This window comes from Chanos chanos, chromosome 3 (genome assembly GCF_902362185.1).
Source record: "Chanos chanos chromosome 3, fChaCha1.1, whole genome shotgun sequence".
Lineage (NCBI taxonomy): Eukaryota > Metazoa > Chordata > Actinopteri > Gonorynchiformes > Chanidae > Chanos > Chanos chanos.
Window position 1 is genome coordinate 5,508,247 of NC_044497.1, and position 18,444 is coordinate 5,526,690.

At 42.9% G+C, this 18,444-nt stretch overlaps 1 protein-coding gene across 1 annotated transcript in view; it reads left to right on the forward strand.

Moving 5' to 3' along the window:
- Positions 1–12,897, forward strand: part of vipr1b (vasoactive intestinal peptide receptor 1b) — a 49,675-nt gene extending 36,778 nt beyond the window's left edge. The window contains exons 7-14 of the mRNA XM_030769609.1: positions 1,989–2,124; positions 5,870–6,023; positions 6,193–6,253; positions 6,406–6,478; positions 9,057–9,148; positions 10,012–10,141; positions 10,925–10,966; positions 12,674–12,897. Coding sequence (XP_030625469.1) covers positions 1,989–2,124; positions 5,870–6,023; positions 6,193–6,253; positions 6,406–6,478; positions 9,057–9,148; positions 10,012–10,141; positions 10,925–10,966; positions 12,674–12,868 — 883 coding nt within the window. The 3' untranslated portion in view covers positions 12,869–12,897. The remainder of the gene's footprint in view (positions 1–1,988; positions 2,125–5,869; positions 6,024–6,192; positions 6,254–6,405; positions 6,479–9,056; positions 9,149–10,011; positions 10,142–10,924; positions 10,967–12,673) is intronic.
- The last annotated feature ends 5,547 nt before the right edge of the window (positions 12,898–18,444 follow it).

Below are 18,444 nucleotides of genomic sequence, written 5' to 3' on the forward strand. Positions count from 1 at the left end.
ACTCCACAAAGACGCGAAAAAAAAAAAAAAATCGAAATGAGACAAAATGCTGAAAATAGGATAGCAACGTGTGAAAAACACAGTGTTAAAAAAAAAAAGAGAGAGACAGACAGAGAGAGAAAGAGAGAGAGAAAGAAATCCCCTTTGTTATTGTAGATGTCTCTGAACTGGAATTTGAGTGGGTAGATTTTTGGGTTTGTTCAGAGTGGAGATTCGTGTGATCAGGCAATAAAGTGGATTCTTGGTATTTTAGGATGTCGTAATTGTCCTCCTGCATATGAAACAGGGCTGTGTATCGTTGAAAGTTAAGAGTACTCGAATAATGATTTGTGGAGTGTCTTTAACAGTGTAATACACCAAAGCCAGACAGATAGTCCTGTCTCCTTTCTTCTCAAAACAGTCCAATAATATTTTAAGATCAATTCATCACGTTTATTCCATCAGCGATTTTTGTTTATTTTTTACTTTTAGTTCAACCATTTTGGAGAGTTTTCATAAATATATCAGGCCTACAATAGCGGGATTTATTCAAATCGCTGCGGCGAGTGTATTTAAATGGAGATAGACAGAACTGGGCCCGGTCAAATGGTCAGCATATTAGCTGCAGCCTAATAAATGAAAATGAAAATGTCCATTTGATTTTTTTTAATTCCCAGACTTTTCCCACTTGGAACATTAACATCGTTTTTTTTTTTTTTGTTCCCCAAAGGTTTGCTCATTGTTGAAAAGACATTAGCTGCTATTTCATGATCAGACATACGCAGTATAAGCGGGATTTTAATGTTGTACCAGCGTAAAACAAAAAAAACCCAAAACAATTCGAGCCGTTTTCTATACGTTCCCGTCCCCGTCCTTTCACGGGGCGAAACATCTCACGTGTTCCGCGTGTGAAAGGTTTCGCGGTTCCTCGATGTGACTTTTCTCCGATGTCGCCTCGTTTCTTAATGATTACTCCCCACAGTTAGACTAAACAAAGAACGGAACATTACGACGTTGCCTTGGCAGCCTGACAGAGTTTAAGTGGCCTGACTATCATGACTTCTAGAACGTTCTGCACTTTGTCCAACCAGGGAGCTGCCAGAAAGTAATGTATAAACACGGAAAGTGTTTGCCTGTGTCACGAGTATCCAGCTAAATGGAGTAGCTAATTTGGGGGATTTGGGTGTTCCAAGGATACGGGGGGGGGGGCATGTGTTTTTTCCCACCTCTCCGGGGGGGGGAGGTGGTTTGGAATAATCTGGCACAGGATATGAGGGAAGCAGTGTAATTAACACGTATTTATCAGCGACTCTGGGCTGATGGATCAAGGTTTTCCTGGTGAAATATTCAACACCTCATCAATTTGATTAGCGCGCTCACTCGTGAGCGGAGAACAAGCGGCGAGCTCGCAGGCGCTGAGGAGTCGGCTGTCAGCTGACGTCGGGCGAGAGCCTGAGCAACGCATGACGTTGTAAAGGAGATTTATTGAAATTGTGTTTGAAGAAACTTGGCGGCTGAGGGAGAGGCATGTGAGAGGTGTTTTATACTCTGTATCCAGGAGCTGTGAGGATCCAGCGCTCAGTTAGGGATTCTGTTTCCATTGAGATTCACCATCATCCTTTTTATTTCTTCCATAAAAGAGGTTTTTCAGTTTTGGAGGAAGTTTCTTTTTTTGTCAGTCAACCTTATTTTTGTTTAAAACCTTTTTGGTATCCATGTTTCAGGAGTTCAGGAACATTGGCAAAGATAGAGAGAGAGTGATCTGGGACCAGAGAATTTCTTCATCTGGCTTTAATGAGTGTGTGTGTGTGTGTTCGTGTGTGCGTGTGCATGTGCATGCGCGTGTGTGTATGTGTGTGTGTATGTGTGTGAGAGTGTGTATGTGTGTGCCTGTGTGCACCTGTGTGTGTGTGTGTGTACATGTCAGGGGACCATGCTTGTTGAGAGAGAGAGATTACAGGTCAGGATGTTTGTACTGATGCAGGAACTGTTCTCTTGTTCTCCCTTAGGAAGCTGCACTGTACGAGAAACTATATCCATATCCACCTGTTTGTGTCCTTCATCCTGAAGGCCGTCGCGGTCTTCATCAAAGATCTGGTTCTGTACGACATACAAGAGTTGGATAACTGCTCTCCCACACTCTCAGTAAGTAACCTTGACTCGAGGTCACAAGGTCAGGCACAAGGTCATTTCAGCGGCGGGCGGTCTGTCAGCGCCAAGCTTACGCCGTCACTCAGGATCTTATTTTTTTCCTCAGCTCACAAAAAAGAAAAGGTTTGTTCTGTTCAAAAGGTTTAGCTTACCGCAGGATTGATGATTAGTCAATAAAAATGAATCGCAAAAAAAAAAAAAAAAAGAACTTTTTTGGGACTGGATGGGGCACTGACTGTAGACTGAGAAGAACCATTAAAACCTTCCATCAAAACTCTGCTCTTTTTAATGCTCCGGGTTTTTATTTCTGTTCTGGCACTGTAGGCCTTTCCAAACTGTCAGTTGTATTCCTCTGATTCATTACCGCGAAATTAATCGACCGTGTCGGTTTATGTAAGCCATATCGCATGTACGGAGCCTTACAAGCCGTAAAACAACCTCCAACGATGTTTAGACATGTGTTGCAACAGCTAGAGTTGCATGTTCATCTGTAAACACTGACTAGCTTGTCTTAAAGGGATGCAGTCAACATGAGCAAGATGGAGAATGACAGTGAGAGAGAGAGAGAGAGAGACAGAGAGGAAGAAAGATGTGTTTACAGCTGATATGGGTGACATGGGTGTCCCAGGAGCCCAAGGGTTTAGATTGGAGTTAGGAAAGATTCCAGCTGTTCCTGTCTCTACCCCTGCAGGAAGAAAACCTCCAAACCACCGCCAGAGAAACATATGTCACCTTATCACAGTGGGGTGTGAAATTCCAGACTCCTGCACACTCAACTACTTTAACACTCCTCTGCTCATCTGTTCTGGAAATTCTCAACGTCCAACGAGAGATAACGATAGAGGCTGATGCTGCATTCTTATAGGTTATCGTGTTTGTGTATAATTATTCATCAGTGTTATGATTTTGGTGGATAAACTTAGTCATTTCATAACAGAAGTGTCATACAGCTGCAAATTACAGTTAAACAGAGGTAATCTGTATTTAAACATGAGAATATTTTCTGTTTGTTACAATGCGCTGGATACCGTGTTCGTTTCGCGGCTAGAAGAGCTTGCTATGCACCGTTAATGGTGCCCTCGCGATGCCATGTAGAGCGGCTCCATGTTACAAAAGCACATTTTAAAACAATCCATTACCCCCCACAGTCATTGCACAGGTTCATATTAAACACATGATAAAAGACCTTTGAGAAGCCGGGTGCATTCTGAGTGGGAGACTGAGAGAGAGAGAGAGGGAGAGAGGGAGAGAGAGAGACAGGGTGCGTGTGCGTGTTTGTGTGTATTACCTCCGTCTGCAGCCGTTCCTCCCCTCAAAGCTTTTAATCCATTTCCTGAGCAGGGCCTGCAGTGAGAGACTGTGCTCTCAGAATGATTGTGGATGATTTGTACGCATTACAACTATGGACACATCCATTCTGCCTGCGCCCCTTCCTACGCTCTCTCTCTCTTTCTCTCTCTCCTGCTTTCTCTCTCTTTCTCTCTCTCCCTCTCTCTCTCTCTCTCTCTCTCTCTCCCTCTCTCTCTCTCTCTCTCTCTCTCTCTCTCTCTCTCTCTCCCTCTCTCTCTCTCTCTCTCCCTCTCTCTCTCTCTCTCTCTCTCTCCCTCTCTCTCCGTTACACACAGACTATCAATCAGTCTCGACTCTCCAGGCCTCGGAATGTTTTTCCTTCTGAAAAAAAACAAAAAACAAAAACAAAAAGTTTTTGAGGGTTTGTTGTGCGTGTGCATGCTTCGGCCGACCATGTACATAAATAAGATATTAACTCATTGACTGACTAGATATGTGTTTATCCCTTAAGTTTGTGTGCTGATATCAAGGCGAATAATAACAGCAGTGGTCTGGTAAAAAAAAAAAGGGGGTGATTATAATCTTGAGTTAGTGTAAAAGGCATGGCATTTCCCCCGTGACATCATGTCTCTGCTTGGTTTAGCTTGGCCTCATTTTTTTATATGTACTTTTTCCACATGACTGACTTTATATTAGAGCTGCTTACTTATACCTCTCCTTCTGTCCGCCCACACACATCACTCAAAATCTTCTCTTCTCTTCTCTTCTCTACTCTTCTCTTCTCTTCTCTTCTCTTCTCTTCTCTTCTCTTCTCCTCTCTTCTTTTCTCCTCTCCTCTCCTCTCTTCTCTTCTCTTCTCCTCTCCTCTCCTCTCCTCTCTTCTTTTCTCCTCTCTTCTCTTCTCTTCTCTTCTCTTCTCTTCTCTTCTCTTCTCTTCTCTTCTTTTCTTTGTTTCCACTGGTTTCCCCCAAATTGTGCTGCAACCAACAAACATTACAACTCCTAATTATAAGAACAGTGAGGTGTATCTGTTGTTCAGTATTGCACAGAGGTCATGAATTTGGTTGAATTATTTTATCTGACAGCATCCTAAATTTTTGGAGAACTCTCATCCCCTGTGATCGGAACTCAGGCAACAAACAAGGAAACAAAGCAATATCGACTTTCAAGTGCGTTGTCAAAAATATGCTTTACACCTCAAAGCAATATCAGTCGCGTTTTTGTTTCTTTGCTCATGAAGAAAAACTCGGCAGACTTTGTCTGTCTGTGTGTGTGTGTGTGTGTCTGAGAGACTGAAATCACATTTGGGTTAGTTTCAGCTTTGCACATGTAGCCTTGGGTATAAAAGGCAGTCAGGCAGAATAAGGCTGATCTAGTTATCCTTAGCGCTTGTCTCTCTGGTCTGTGTTTAAGTGAGTGAAAGAACACAGTCAACCTGCAGTCAGTCACAGAATTAAAATATCTCACTCTGAGAGGGTGTGATGAATCATTTATGTGCACCTGAAAGGAGAATTCAATGCAAAAAGAAGTTTAAATGAAGGGTAATTTGGGTGAGTGTAATGAGGGTGATAAATGAGGTCAAATGCTATGTCCTTAGTGGGGGTAATGTCTCTTTTAGAAGGTGCCTCCTGGAAAAAGGGGAGATCGGCGAGTAATTTGGTTTCAGCAAGCCCAGTTGCCGGCTGCTGGAATACCTAATGCCGTTCCGATCCCCTTTCAAGGTGTGAAATGCTTAAGTTATTAGGCCGGATTAATATCTCCGTCAGGGAGATTCAGTGCATGGATTTGTACAAATAGATTTTTTTTTTTTTTTTTATGAGGATGTGGACGATGTCTTGAAAACTCTGCGTCCCTTCAAAATACAAAGCAGTGATCACACGACAATTATAGGTTTAGGACTCAATTTTCATACAGAGATACCAATTATTATGATGTTTCTACTGCAATCTTTTTTTTTTTGTCTTTTTGTCTTTTTTCTTTTTTCCCGTTAATTACTTTCTTGCTCCGCAAAGCGAAGCGTTCTCCGGGTCGTACGTTTGTACAATGCCTAATAACGACGCGGGGAACGGCTGGACGCGCCGCTCTTTAGAGATTTGGAATGAGTTATGCAAAAAATCTTCCTCTGATGTCTCTTAATGAAATTGGAAGAGAACCGTAATTTCCTCGTAGCCCAGCTGACAGTCTGCGCCTTATACGCTTTTAATCTCTTTTTATATTTATTTATTTATCTGGTTTCAAAATTACATACGATTCATCGAAACCCTCGTGGAGGGGCAGTGTGAAATATGCAATTATCTCAGTGTGCAAATACTAAAGCTTTGTAATTAGTCCTCAAATGGAGAATTGGAAAACAGAAAGACGAGGGTGCGTGTCTTCCAATCAAACTCTTTTTTTTTGTTTGTTTTGTTTTGTTTTTTTTCCTGGGCCTCGCCATCGTGGTTTCTTTTAGGTCGGCTGCAAAGCGGCGATGGTCTTCTTCCAGTACGGGGTCATGGCGAGCTTCTTCTGGCTATTGGTGGAAGGCCTCTATCTCCACGCCTTATTGGCCGTCTCCTTCTTCTCCGAGAGGAAGTACTTCTGGTGGTACATTCTGATTGGCTGGGGTATGTAGACAGCGGCAAACTTTTGATTGACCTTGGCGTGGTGTATCATGTTTACCTGTGGTAAACAGAAATGGTTCTGGTGTAATCACCTTAATGATGAATCCCCCCCCCCCCCCCCCCCCCGCCCCTTAAACTCTAATGAAAATGTTGCCGTCTCACATGTCTGTAGGTGGTCCAATGGCTTTCATCACAGCGTGGGGCATTGCCAAAGCCTACTTCAATGACGTGGGGTAAGATAAGCCCTTGGGGAGAAGCTTTGCTTTCATTGTCTCAGGAATATCAAAGTCTGGGCGTAAAATGGCGGTGCTGACGTTACATCTAGACTAAATATGACACACCTTGTTTTTCTTTTTTCTTTTCTTTTTTTTTTTTTCCCCCTCAGGTGCTGGGATATCATAGAGACATCTGACCTCTTCTGGTGGATCATCAAAACTCCAATACTGGCTTCGATCTTGGTACGGTCCTAATTTCCCAACGCAGATAGATCACTCTTTGATAGATCACTCTAAGATAGATCACTCTTAGATAGATCACTCTTGGATAGATCACTCTTCGATAGATCACTCTTCGATAGATTACTCTTAGATCACTCTTCGATAGATCACTCTTAGATAGATCACTCTTTACATCCTAGATAGGACTCTCACAGTCTCACATAACCAAAGACAGACACAGAGGATTTGGCGGAGACAGACAAATTTTTCTTTTTACAGATTAATTGAGTTTTAACACAACTTAAAGGCCTTAGTCTATCGTCCATGGTGGTGACTTTACCTCGGTCAGTCAGAGTTCTGAGTACTAAGACTGGCCTTTATTTAGTTTTTTCTCTTTAATCAGTGACCTTGTAAAGTTTTTGGGGCAGTTTCACTCATATTCCCCCTCACTGTGTCTCTCTGTCTCTCTCTCTGTCCCAGGATGATTATGTATCTGTCCGCGTTGTTCAATTACAGGGCCCGTGATCATGTTAAATTGATCTCAGCAAGTTGCCATGTTTTCCATTACCCATCTGTCACTCAGGGTTATTGCGGGAATGATGTTTTGTGACGGGAATAGTCTCGGGAGCCTGATCAATGACTTCTGCATGAGAGTAATTTAATTTTATGTTTCTACCAGGACCTTCAGCTGAAAGAGCATTTGAAAGGTAGCCAGTTATTCATTGATTCCCTTATGCCATTTCAGCAGCTGTAATAGCTGGACGGCTAATGGCTATATAACCCTTGAGGACCTTAAGGCGTCGTCCTGATTGACTGCAGTGTGCTTTCATGTTGAGACTGTATTTAAAGGAAGTGATTGGTCAATTCACCGATCCAATGCAGAGAGAACAAATAAACACTGCACGTTGACCCTGCTGTGAGCTAACGCCCTAACCAAATGGTAACGACCGCAGGACCGCAAAGCAAAGTTCAAAGTGGCTTTTCGCTTAGTGCCCTGGGTGACACAATCAGTTGAATTTTGGGGACTGATTTGTGACCGTCTGGAGTTGAATTTGGCCAGAATGACGGTTAAGCACAGATAAAAAAAAAAAAAAAAAAAAACAGAATAAAAAGAGAGAGCTTCCTGAGACGTGACAGACGAATGGAGCTTTCCAAAGGCCAGATGATACGTGTGAAATATCAATAAGGAGTGAAGTGTGAAAGACACTCTCACACAGTAGGAGTTTTAACCCGAACGGCAGGGGGGTAGAGAGAGAGAGAGAGAGAGGATGAGAGGGAGGGAGGGAGGGAAGGAGGGAGATAGAAACAGAGAGGGCGAGCGGTAGATGAGTGCACAGACATTAAGAGGGCCTTTCTCACAGCTCAATACATTTCTTTATTGAGAATCTGTCATAGCTCTCCGCGGTGCGCTGCCGTGAGAGGCTGTAAATTAAATTAGTAATACAGCTCTGTTTCCCTAGCCCCCGCCGCACCCCACCGGCCCCTCCCACTCCATAAAAGTTCTGTTTTTACGATTATCAATACAGTTCTTCTTCTGTGAATAATTATTGTGATCAGGACCTTCATGTGATAAACCTTAATCAGTTTATTCATTCATCACAGCAAATGGACTTATAAGCAACTGTATTAGATAGATAGACAGACAGACAGACAGACAGACAGACAGACAGACAGATAGATAGATAGATAGATAGATAGATAGATAGACAGATAGATAGACAGATACTGGAATAGCCATCCGAGTAAAAACAGCTGTGAATTGAATTTTTGGTGAGAATGAGAGTGTGAGACCTCCCACCCTCACCACCACACACACACCCAAACAAATACACAATACACACACTCACACTCACACACACACACACATGCTCACACACACACTCACACTAACTCACTCACACACACACACACACACACACACTCACACACACATACACACACACACACACGCACCATACACACACACACATAAAGATGAGAGAAAAGACAAGGTGACAGTGAGTGACTGAGAGAGAGGAAGAGAGATTAAAAAAGGGGGGAGAGGGAGAGGGAGAGGGAGAGGGAGAGAGATGGATGTGCTGCGAGAAGACAAGGTTGGACCGTGTCTCTCCTAAAGCAAATGTTTATGTAGATTGGAGACAGAGTGGGATCCATTCTCTGTATGATTTGTGGAGATCTGTGGGCAGAATGGAAGAATGGAAGGCTGAACAGTCACCGGCCACGCTTTAAAAGAGCTTCAGTATACATAGGGTAGTTTCTCAACTTTTCTCTATTCTGTAAGTCAAACATTCGTACAACATCATCAAATTCTTTCCCGTCCAGACCCTCCAAAACCCACCGCTGTTAAAATCCTATCTGTGTGTTTTTTACGGATGAGCGGGTTCCAGTTTTACACTGTGGCTTGGCTAATAGATTTCAGAGCCACGGTTTTATCCGAGCCAATATTAATAACATACTCGGAGCTTTGAGAAATCCTGTGCGTTTCACAATGGCTCCACAATCCTGTTTGTCTATGAACTGACCGTGACAAAGTGCCTTCTCTTTGGCGAGGTGAAATCTCGAGAACCCCCTCCCCAAATGTTTTCTTTCACCTCCGCAGATGAATTTCATCCTGTTTATCTGCATCATTCGGATATTGAGGCAGAAGATTAACTGTCCTGACATCGGGAGAAACGAATCAAACCAATATTCGTGAGTATCACTTACTGCCGCCTCTGTCTCTCTCTCCCCCCCCCCCCCCCCCCCCCCCCTCCCTCAGCTTAGTTTTTCATTTGTTTTCATCTGGATAACTTCTGAATCTCTCCAGATGCTATTTTGAACTCCATGGGTCTTTTTCACCGAAGCCTTTATTATTCTATTACGAAACAAAAAGCTTACCCTCTGCAGGAACGGGAACGCAGTCAATGCGTTTTAACACCAAATTAAAGACCTCAGCGTATCATCCATGGTGATGGCTTTGCCTCGGTCAGTCAGAGTTCTGAGTACTGAGTACTGACACTGGCCTTTATGTCAGCAAAAAGACTTTTTTTGCCTTCCGTTCAGTTCCGCAGTACAGCGTTTCTGTCGGATGGCGCGTGAGGGAATGTTTGAGCTCGTGTTTCATTAATACAAGCAGAGGCCAAAAAAAAAAAAAAAGAAAAAAATTGGAAGGGTAGGGGGGTAGCCCATATTCAGCACCTAGCAGTGAGAGAAGTGCGCATGGCAGTCACATCATGGCCTAAATTTGAGGGGGGTACACAGTGCTCGTGAGACTGAGTCATCGTCTTCTGTCCATAAGTAGCTTTCCGCGAGCCAAGACTCATAAGCCTGTTTCATTCAGCAAGCACCTGCAATTTTTCCTCTCCCTACGCTAATGTTGTAATTTCCATATTTTTTCTCCGTCTGTGTGTGTGACCTAATGGAAAAACAGAGAGAGGTGGTAGGGTAAGAAAGTACTGCCGCGATGCCTGTAAATTGGATTTAAACAACCTTTTGTTTTCTTTTGGTTATGTTTTGTTTTGTTTCGGGGTTTTTTTTTTTTTTCTCGTTTCTTTTTTTTTTTTTTTTTCCCGTAGGAGGCTGGCAAAATCGACGCTGCTGCTGATTCCTCTGTTCGGGATCAACTTCATTATATTCGCCTTTATACCAGAACACATCAAAACGGAGCTGAGGCTGGTGTTCGATCTCATCCTCGGGTCATTTCAGGTACGTGACAGCGCTCAGTCACCGAGGGCCAGTTTCCACACTTATGTAAACTTCTGGTCCGTGTGTGCGCGCGCGTGACCCCTAAACTTCCTTTTAGCTGTTCGAAGGGGGGAAAACCTTGAGGCTAAGGCCCTGTTTGAGTAGATGAAATCCAGATCTGAAGTGCTAGAGGTATCAGCTAATCTGGAGGTCTAATCATCACAGATAAAACATTTACAGGCGCCAGTCACTGCTCAGGGCTTTTGAGTACAGTATTCGTTTCGCCTGCCAGCGCTCTGAGAGCGTGTCCTCTTCGCCTTTAAGCACGCTGGCCGTTTTCCAGGAACCGTTCATATCCTGATTACACATTTTTGGTCTTATTTCAAAACTTGGTGGCTATTTTAATGGATAGAATCATTTGGTACGGGGTTTTCAGAGGGCTGTCCGTAAGCCAGCTGTGTGATTTTCCGTGATTAGGGGGGAGGGGGGGCAACATCCCCTGCAGCGAAACTTGTCTCTCACGAGGTTGAGTAAACTGCGGTGGATTTGTCTCTCCGACATTTAAATTGCGGTGGGGGGTTGGGGGGGGGGGGGGGGGGGGGGGGGGGGGGGGGGGGGTCGATGTGGGGTGGGAATGTCACAATCACGTTTCCTCAAACAATTGACCTGGCAATCATTGTCCCCTTGTCGTTTTTGCGAAAGCTTAATGAGGGTCTGTAGTCCTTCTCTAAATGAGTGTGTGAAAACGCGCTTTGTTTACACGAGTGTAAACTGCTCTGTCTTTTCTCTTTTTCTCCCTGCCAGGGCTTCGTGGTCGCTGTCCTGTACTGTTTCCTCAACGGAGAGGTAATTCCGCTGATGGGGAGGGGGGGGGGGGTGGGGGGGGGGGGAGGGGGGGGGGATGGCTCGACTCCAAAAGTCTTATGTTCTCCAACGGCGTTCCGGATTTCTTCTTTTTTTCTACGTCTGCCCACCTCTGCGCTTTTAAAAAAAGAAGAAAAAGAAAAGAAAAGAAAAGAAAAAAATGGAAGGCAAATGTATATTTAAACTACTTCATTACCTCGCAACGTTTTTGTGTAAACTCCTTTTATACACAGTGGACACTCACCTATATATACTTATTTACTTATTTATTTACTGAATGGACAGGGCTGGATTTTAGGTTTCTTAAATCTCTGTAGTTCTCAGACAACACTAGTAATTCTACAATTTGAAACATCTTTTGTCTGTTGCGTTTTATAGAATGTTTAGAACTTCTGCATCTTGCCTGTTTTTTTGTTTTTGTTTTTGTTTTTGTTTTGTTTTTTGGCGGTCTCAGACTAGTCTCTTCATTTGTAGTCTTTGAGTCACCTCCTCCTCTGAACCTGCTGTCTTGCAATTCCCTTCAGCGCGCCTCTGATTAGCATACTGCCATAACTCCGTGAGCCTGGCGATGCTGTAAATAGCTCCGGCCGTGCCCGCCGGTCTGCTCTCTCTGCTTTGATATATGGAGTGAGGCTGCATATATACATCCTGCATATGGATCCCAGCCTCATAAAGGTTGAATTTAAGTGTGTCTCTGGTGGATGATGCACATCGGGAGCACTCTGAAAGATGATCAGTGATGTGCTTAATGTAGTCGAGCCTTTAGGTACAGTGCGAGGCAGAAATCTTGGGGGATGAAGCGCGAAGGCCGCGGGAAACCGACGTGACGCGCGCCTTTCCCTTATTGTAACCGCGGAACACAAAAGGGGCTGTTTTTATTTTCAGGTGGCGGGGACACCTTGCTGAGAAGCCCGACTGTTGTTGTTTTTTTTTTTTTTCTCGTGCTTTGCAGCCCGCCACAGATATCGCGTCCGATTTCCAAAGTCGTCGGTTTGCATCATCGGCGCGTCTGAAACCCGCCCCAGCCGACGTGTTCGGTAGGCGTGGAGAAGGAGCTGTTCTCACAGCGGGATTTGATGTCAGTCTTTAGATCAGGCGCTGATTAAAATAATAGGAGCAAGACGAAGCATAAGACTCCTAATCTGATTAATGGCCTCGGCTCCGTCAGTTAAGATCTGACTGTCTGTGAGGATTTCACTGACGGACCCTAATTCATTTATCAGCTGTTTTTCGGTATTCGGTAAATTATTTATTTACGTGATGGATGAGAATCAGGATAAACACAAACGCTTTAGAGCCATAACTTTGTCCCCCGGCATCTAATTGCAAACAAATTCGACAAAGTGGAGGAGCTGGGGGAACGAAGCGAACCTCTCTATGCTGGTACGGATGCATTCTGTAGACCATAGTAAATGCTATTCGTATTGTCCTGTTTTCGTTTAACAAAGGTCAAAAGGTCTAAAATACTCATCCATACTGGTTCTTTAATGCATGTTAACCTGGAACAAACTTTCCATTCTGGTCTGTTGCAGTGTCATATTCTCATCTCGACTAAGTCTTTTGGAGTCCGCCGTTTTAGCCCCTTGGTTCTAACCAAAACTAAAGCCTAACACACGTGCGTAAGCCGTCAATCTGTTCTCCTGATCTAACAGCAGCAGTTCCGCGTCCCTCTCGTTTTTGACTCCTCAGGTGCAGGCGGAGATCAAGCGCAAATGGAGGAGGTGGCACCTGGAGAGGTTCCTGGGATCCGACACCAAATACCAGCACCCGTCCATGAGCAGTAACGGCAACAACTTCAGCACCCAGATCTCCATGCTCACCCGCTGTAGCCCGAAGACCAGGAGGGCCTCCACCTGTCAGGACGAGTCCTCCATCACTGCCTGAGACCCGACGGGTTCCAGACCGAAGAACCAACTCTGTTGTCTGTCCCCCCTACTATCCCACCCCCCCAACAAACCTTGGCCTGTGTACATGTATGTGAAGAAACACGGCTGGGGTTTTCAGGACGCTTCTTGAGAGCGTAGGACATCTGCTCTGAAAAAAAAAAAAAGTGCTCATTGTATAAAAAATTCATTCCGGTTTTCGACGTACGTATGTATCAGGGTTGAGACGCTCGATGAAGTGAATACGTTTTTTGTTTTCGTTTTTTTTTTTTTTTTTTTTTTAAGCGTGTCAAAAACAAGTTTAAGCTTCAGTGTGATCCACAAACACTCCAGAGAGTCTCCCTATGAGATCTGAGACAGATTAAGCTAAACAGAAGATATCCTATAATACACACCTACACACACACACACACACACACACACACAAAGCCAAGATTTCATGCATTTTTTCCCCCCACCTATTCTTCTACTGATTGAAATTTCATCCTATACTCGTCCTCTCACTGCGGTAAGATTTCGGGGACATTGTGCTGTTTCTTTGTGACCATTCACTGCCAAAATCGCTACGTACTTTGTGCAGCCAAATAAGAGATGCAGACGGTCGTTTCTTCTCCGCATGGCACGAGCCCAGCCGCGCCTTTTATTGTGCCGTTCTCCGCCGTTCCAGCAAACGCGATGGAGACGATCGTGCCGAAGACGGCGTGTGTTGCGTTCGCACGGAGGACGGGGACTGGGACGGGATTTTGGCTACGTGCTTTTTGTAAAAAAACCAAAACAAAACACACACACACACACACACACACAAAACCTCCCAAAAAGACTAATCCACTCTGCCATGTATCCTCTTCTGGACATCAAACAATGCGCTGACTGTCAGTGAAGGACAATGGCTGGATTGGAATGGGGCAGTAGAATGGACGGAACTTGAGTGTCCGTGGAGTGAGTTCAAGGCATTGTTACATCAGCGGATACGGCTGACAAAACCAAGCAGGAGGTGGACGTCCATTGTTGAGTGATCTTCTTTGAAGTTCTCCGTCTGAACTCTCTCTCTCTCTCTCTCTCTCTCTCTCTCTCGCTCTCTGATTTATTATTATTATTGTTATATTCTTTAAACTGTTTGTGAGATAGATGTGAGAAAAAAACAAACAAACAAACAAACAAAAAAAAGAACAAAAATAAACGACCAAAAAAAAAAAAAAAAAAGCGGATCGCTAAATATCCACGTCTAAAATGGAGATACACTGTAGAGAGAAAATGTTTTCATTTCTCCTGGACACTCTTGTTGTTCATACAAAATGTTTTTAAGGATCTCTTTTCCAAACCGGTTTGTGCGAGTGAAGTGAACGACAGGTTTGGAAAGCCGAATGCCCTTCTCTGCACTATCATCCGTCATAACAGGCCAAGTCTTTTCATCTGTGTCCAGGTTCTCTGTTCTCTGGCAGAGTGATGCTCTCCTAACATTATGTGTTGGAATATGATGAGATGGGTTTTTTTGTTTGTTTTGTTTTTTGTTTTTTTTTAATCGCCGAATGTCATGATCACATTGTGCAGTTATTCGATGAAGTCCTAATTGTGTCGTAAACAGAGAGGACCGTTTCTGAGAATAAACTATCGAACCCGAATCAATGAGCATAAACTCAAAGATAAACACGGTCGGTCCTGCGCGATGACTGCGGTTTAAATATAACCGCAGAGAGAGAGAGGACTTATAAGAGAGTTTCTGCGGGGAAAAAAAAAGGTTTTCTTTTTTTTTTTTTTTTTTTTGCCTTTTTCAGACCCATCTCAAGTGTGTCTGTTCACGTCTTAGCCCTTGTTCAAGTGCTCTCCTGAAATCATCCACTGTTATAGACTATACTCTGTACAGAATGCTCGCTGTTTATTCCTCTGTCTGTCACAGTGCAGCATGGAGTCGTACTAAGTTCTTCTGTTTTAAGAGATACCCATTTTGATGCACCCATTTGCCACAGTTCTACACACACACAGTGTACAGTGTCCTCACATTAGCGGGTAAACGTGGGTTAAAACAGCCAGGGTCCTGTAAAGTGAAGCAAGGTGACTAGGGAGGGATGCCCTGTTACACCAAGGCTTCCTGCTAATGTAGACCTTCCTCTTTAAACAATGTCCCAAATGGAAGCACCAAACAAACTGGGTCAACTCCATTTCAGCACAATACACAGGGCACAGAACGTTCCCCAAACTGTCACTCTGTGCTTGCAAAAAAAAGAAGATGAAGAAGAAAAGAATTGTCTAAATTTGATGTAGAATCTCTTTTATTAATGCGTGTAACAGCGTCGCGTAGACAAGCGTGAGAGTTGAGAGTCGCAGCCGGGGTGCTCCGTGAAAATAAAAATTTGATCACTTTTGGAGAAAGAAAAAGACACTTGAAACCTCACGTCACTGACTGTCACTGATCTTTGATTCTGCATTTGTACAAACAGCGGTGTGAATAGTTACATTACCTCTCATTGTGAGTCACAGAGAATGTATAGTCGTAAAAAAAAAAAAAAAAAAAATGCCTATAAACGTACAGTTCAGATGAGTTCAAATGCTTCTCGTTCTTAAAAGAGTAATTTATGTTTCTAGGGTCCAAGCTCCAGCATGGCATCGTGTATTTTGTGAACCTGTACATAGTAAATAGTTGAAATCTGGATCCAGTCTGTTTTGGTGTGGAGTATGTTTTTTTTTTTTTTTTAGTGCAGTACTTGGTAATGTTTTCAATCCGTGTTTTCACTACGCTGAACAACGCTTCTTGTTCGACTGTTGTTCGTCTGTTTTGCAGCCTATGAACTATGAACTGGATGTTGTGCATTCAAAAATCTGTGTTTCTGTGTTTGGTAGCGGTGACTGTCACATTGCTCTGGTTCTAAAGTATTGCTTTGTCTGTGATTTGCCGTCTCACTGCGGACACTCAAAAGGCAACAGACACTTTTAGCTTATTTCCATCGTATCCACATGTGTAATCATTTTTATATTCCGATTTTAAAAAAAAAAGAAAGAAAGAAAGAGAGAAAGGAAGTGATCTCATCTGTTCTTGATGTGTATGTAAATATTTTGACAGAAAAGTACACCCCCCCCCCCTCCCCCTTAATGTTCAGATGTTCAAAATTCACTATTAAATCATGTAAAAAATAAATCTATTTGTATGACAGATTTTCACTAGACCTGTTTATTCTGCGTATAAACTGAATGTTTTTGTGCTTTTCCATTAGTCCCTCAAAGCTCTAGGGAAGGTCTGTTTTTTTTTTCCTGTTGATTGACACCTGTCAAATCATCTGTCAGCCAATCAAAAGGAAGGTTTGGCATTTTCACAGGAAGTCGTTGCAAATTTGAATGTTTTTTAAGGACAATTTCAATCTGAAACAGGACTTACTTGTTATGTATTTGTAATGCCTGCCAAGTCAAATGTGTTTTTCTGTAATTAGAACAACACCATTCATTTTTGCTGGAAGCACATCGCTTAATCAATTATTTGCCTCCAAGTTCTGAACTGGCTGACTGAAATTTGGAGCGAAAAAAGCTTCCTCCGACCGTTTTTGCATCCGTGTTAAATTCCAGGCATATTGCAGATGAAAAGTTCTGGCTTTTCCCTCTGGTAAACTTCAAATGAAACCCAGGGACCTCAGTTTGAGGAATGTTCCACCAGAAAAAGGGTGTTTTAGGAAAAAAAAAAAAAAAGCTTTTGGTAACAGTTTTGAGCTTGTTTGTCTTGTCTACATCTCCCCTACGATCTTGTGAAAATACAGTACAAAAAAAAAAAAAAAAAATCCAAATGGAACATTCCAGAATGATCCAAGGGACTCGTTCCAATTTTTCTCTCAGAGAAACTGACACTTGTATTTTTCACTCATTTGAGGACTGTCTGATACTGCGCGTGAGGGAGGGAGCCGATCCAGTCCACCATATGATGAGGTTTATGATTTGCAGGTTTTTCGATAGCAGAGTCCACAGAACTATGCAAATATGAGATATAATGCAAAGGTGGGAGATGTGGAATAATTTCATTATCCAAGGACAGACAGAGGAAAATGACTGTCTGACTGGCAGATTTGAACTGTATCTGTGAAAAACGTCTCCTGTGTTTTCAATTCATTTCTTAATTTTTTTCTGTCCCTGAAATAGAAGTCCAACAGGCTCGCTGTGAAATACGACCGCTGGATGCTTCTTTGCCGAGATTTCATCCTAATTTACTTTAATCCTAATTTACTTCACACATCTCTGTTTTTAAACCTCTTTAGATTAAAACGAACTACGAGAGAGTGAACGAGGATTCTAAAGGGTTTAAAAAGTTAAGAGTTGTGTTTTAAAAGTCAAATGTGTTCACAGCACCCAAGTTATATTTTAGTCATTTTTCTGTTGTTTTACTGATTTGTTGCTGTTCTGTAATGATGATGGGGTGAAAGTAGCAAGAATTTTTGAGTGAAGAAGAAGAAGAAGAAAAAGACGAAGAAGCAGTTTATTTGTCACACACACACTTGAGCAGTGAGCACGCACGTGCACACACACACACACACACACACACACACACACACACTATGAGTTAGGAGCAGTGGGCAGTCGTCAGTGCCCGGGGACCAACTCCAGCTCTTTTTGGCAGTGCCTTGGTGAAGGTCACTGACAGGAGTAATCCTTAATCCCACCTATTCTAGAATAACAGAGTAATTAAAAATGAAACCACAAGCTGATTAGATTAGATTATAAATAAAGAACCGATGTCATGAAAATATAGTTGATATGATAAAAACTTGACCTTTAAGCGATCGACTACAATTTATGGGTTTTTTTTTTTGTTTTTATCTTTTTAATGTCAGACGTTTTGCAAACATTTCTACTGAGGATTCTGTATTTCTAAACACTGAGGATTAAGCATTGGGCTCTCTGTTTTCAAGGTGTCATAATGAACAGTCAACACTGACAAAGAAAACACTTCCTTCCTTTTGCTTCAAAAATATATCTTTGTTTAATGTTATCTTTTCAGCTGTCTCAAAGGCTCATTCTAAATCTCAGTGGGTCTAGCTGTTCCCTAAAAGGTTAGCCCACACTACATCACGAAACGTCTCAGTAAATCTACAGCCAAAGATTTACAGCCAAAATGATTTAGTCTGAGATTCTCCCTCCACTATGCCGATGTTTTCTCCTTTAAGAACAAACCTGAACCTGTATGGATTTTATTGTGTCAGTTCCGCTCTGTCCAATTAAAACCAGGCACAGGAACAGACTCAGGAGACTCTCTGGCACAGGCTCCACATCAGAAAACATTATTCCCAGAACAGCCAAATTTTCCCCGTTGCTTCTAAAAGTAAGCATGCTTTGGTTACAGTTTTGGAATCAGCATACTTTTGCTCCGGCATGTACTCAGCAGACAAAGAGGCGTTTTTCCAGGCCACAAAGAAAAAGTATTTTTTGAGGAAAAAAAAATGCACTATTTTTACTTGTGTGCACGCATGCACAGACACATATGCACGCACGCACAAGCACACACACACACACACACACACACACACACACACACACACGCGCACACACACACACAGACACACACACTTGTTTACTGTAGCTTGTACTGTACCCTTTCATTTC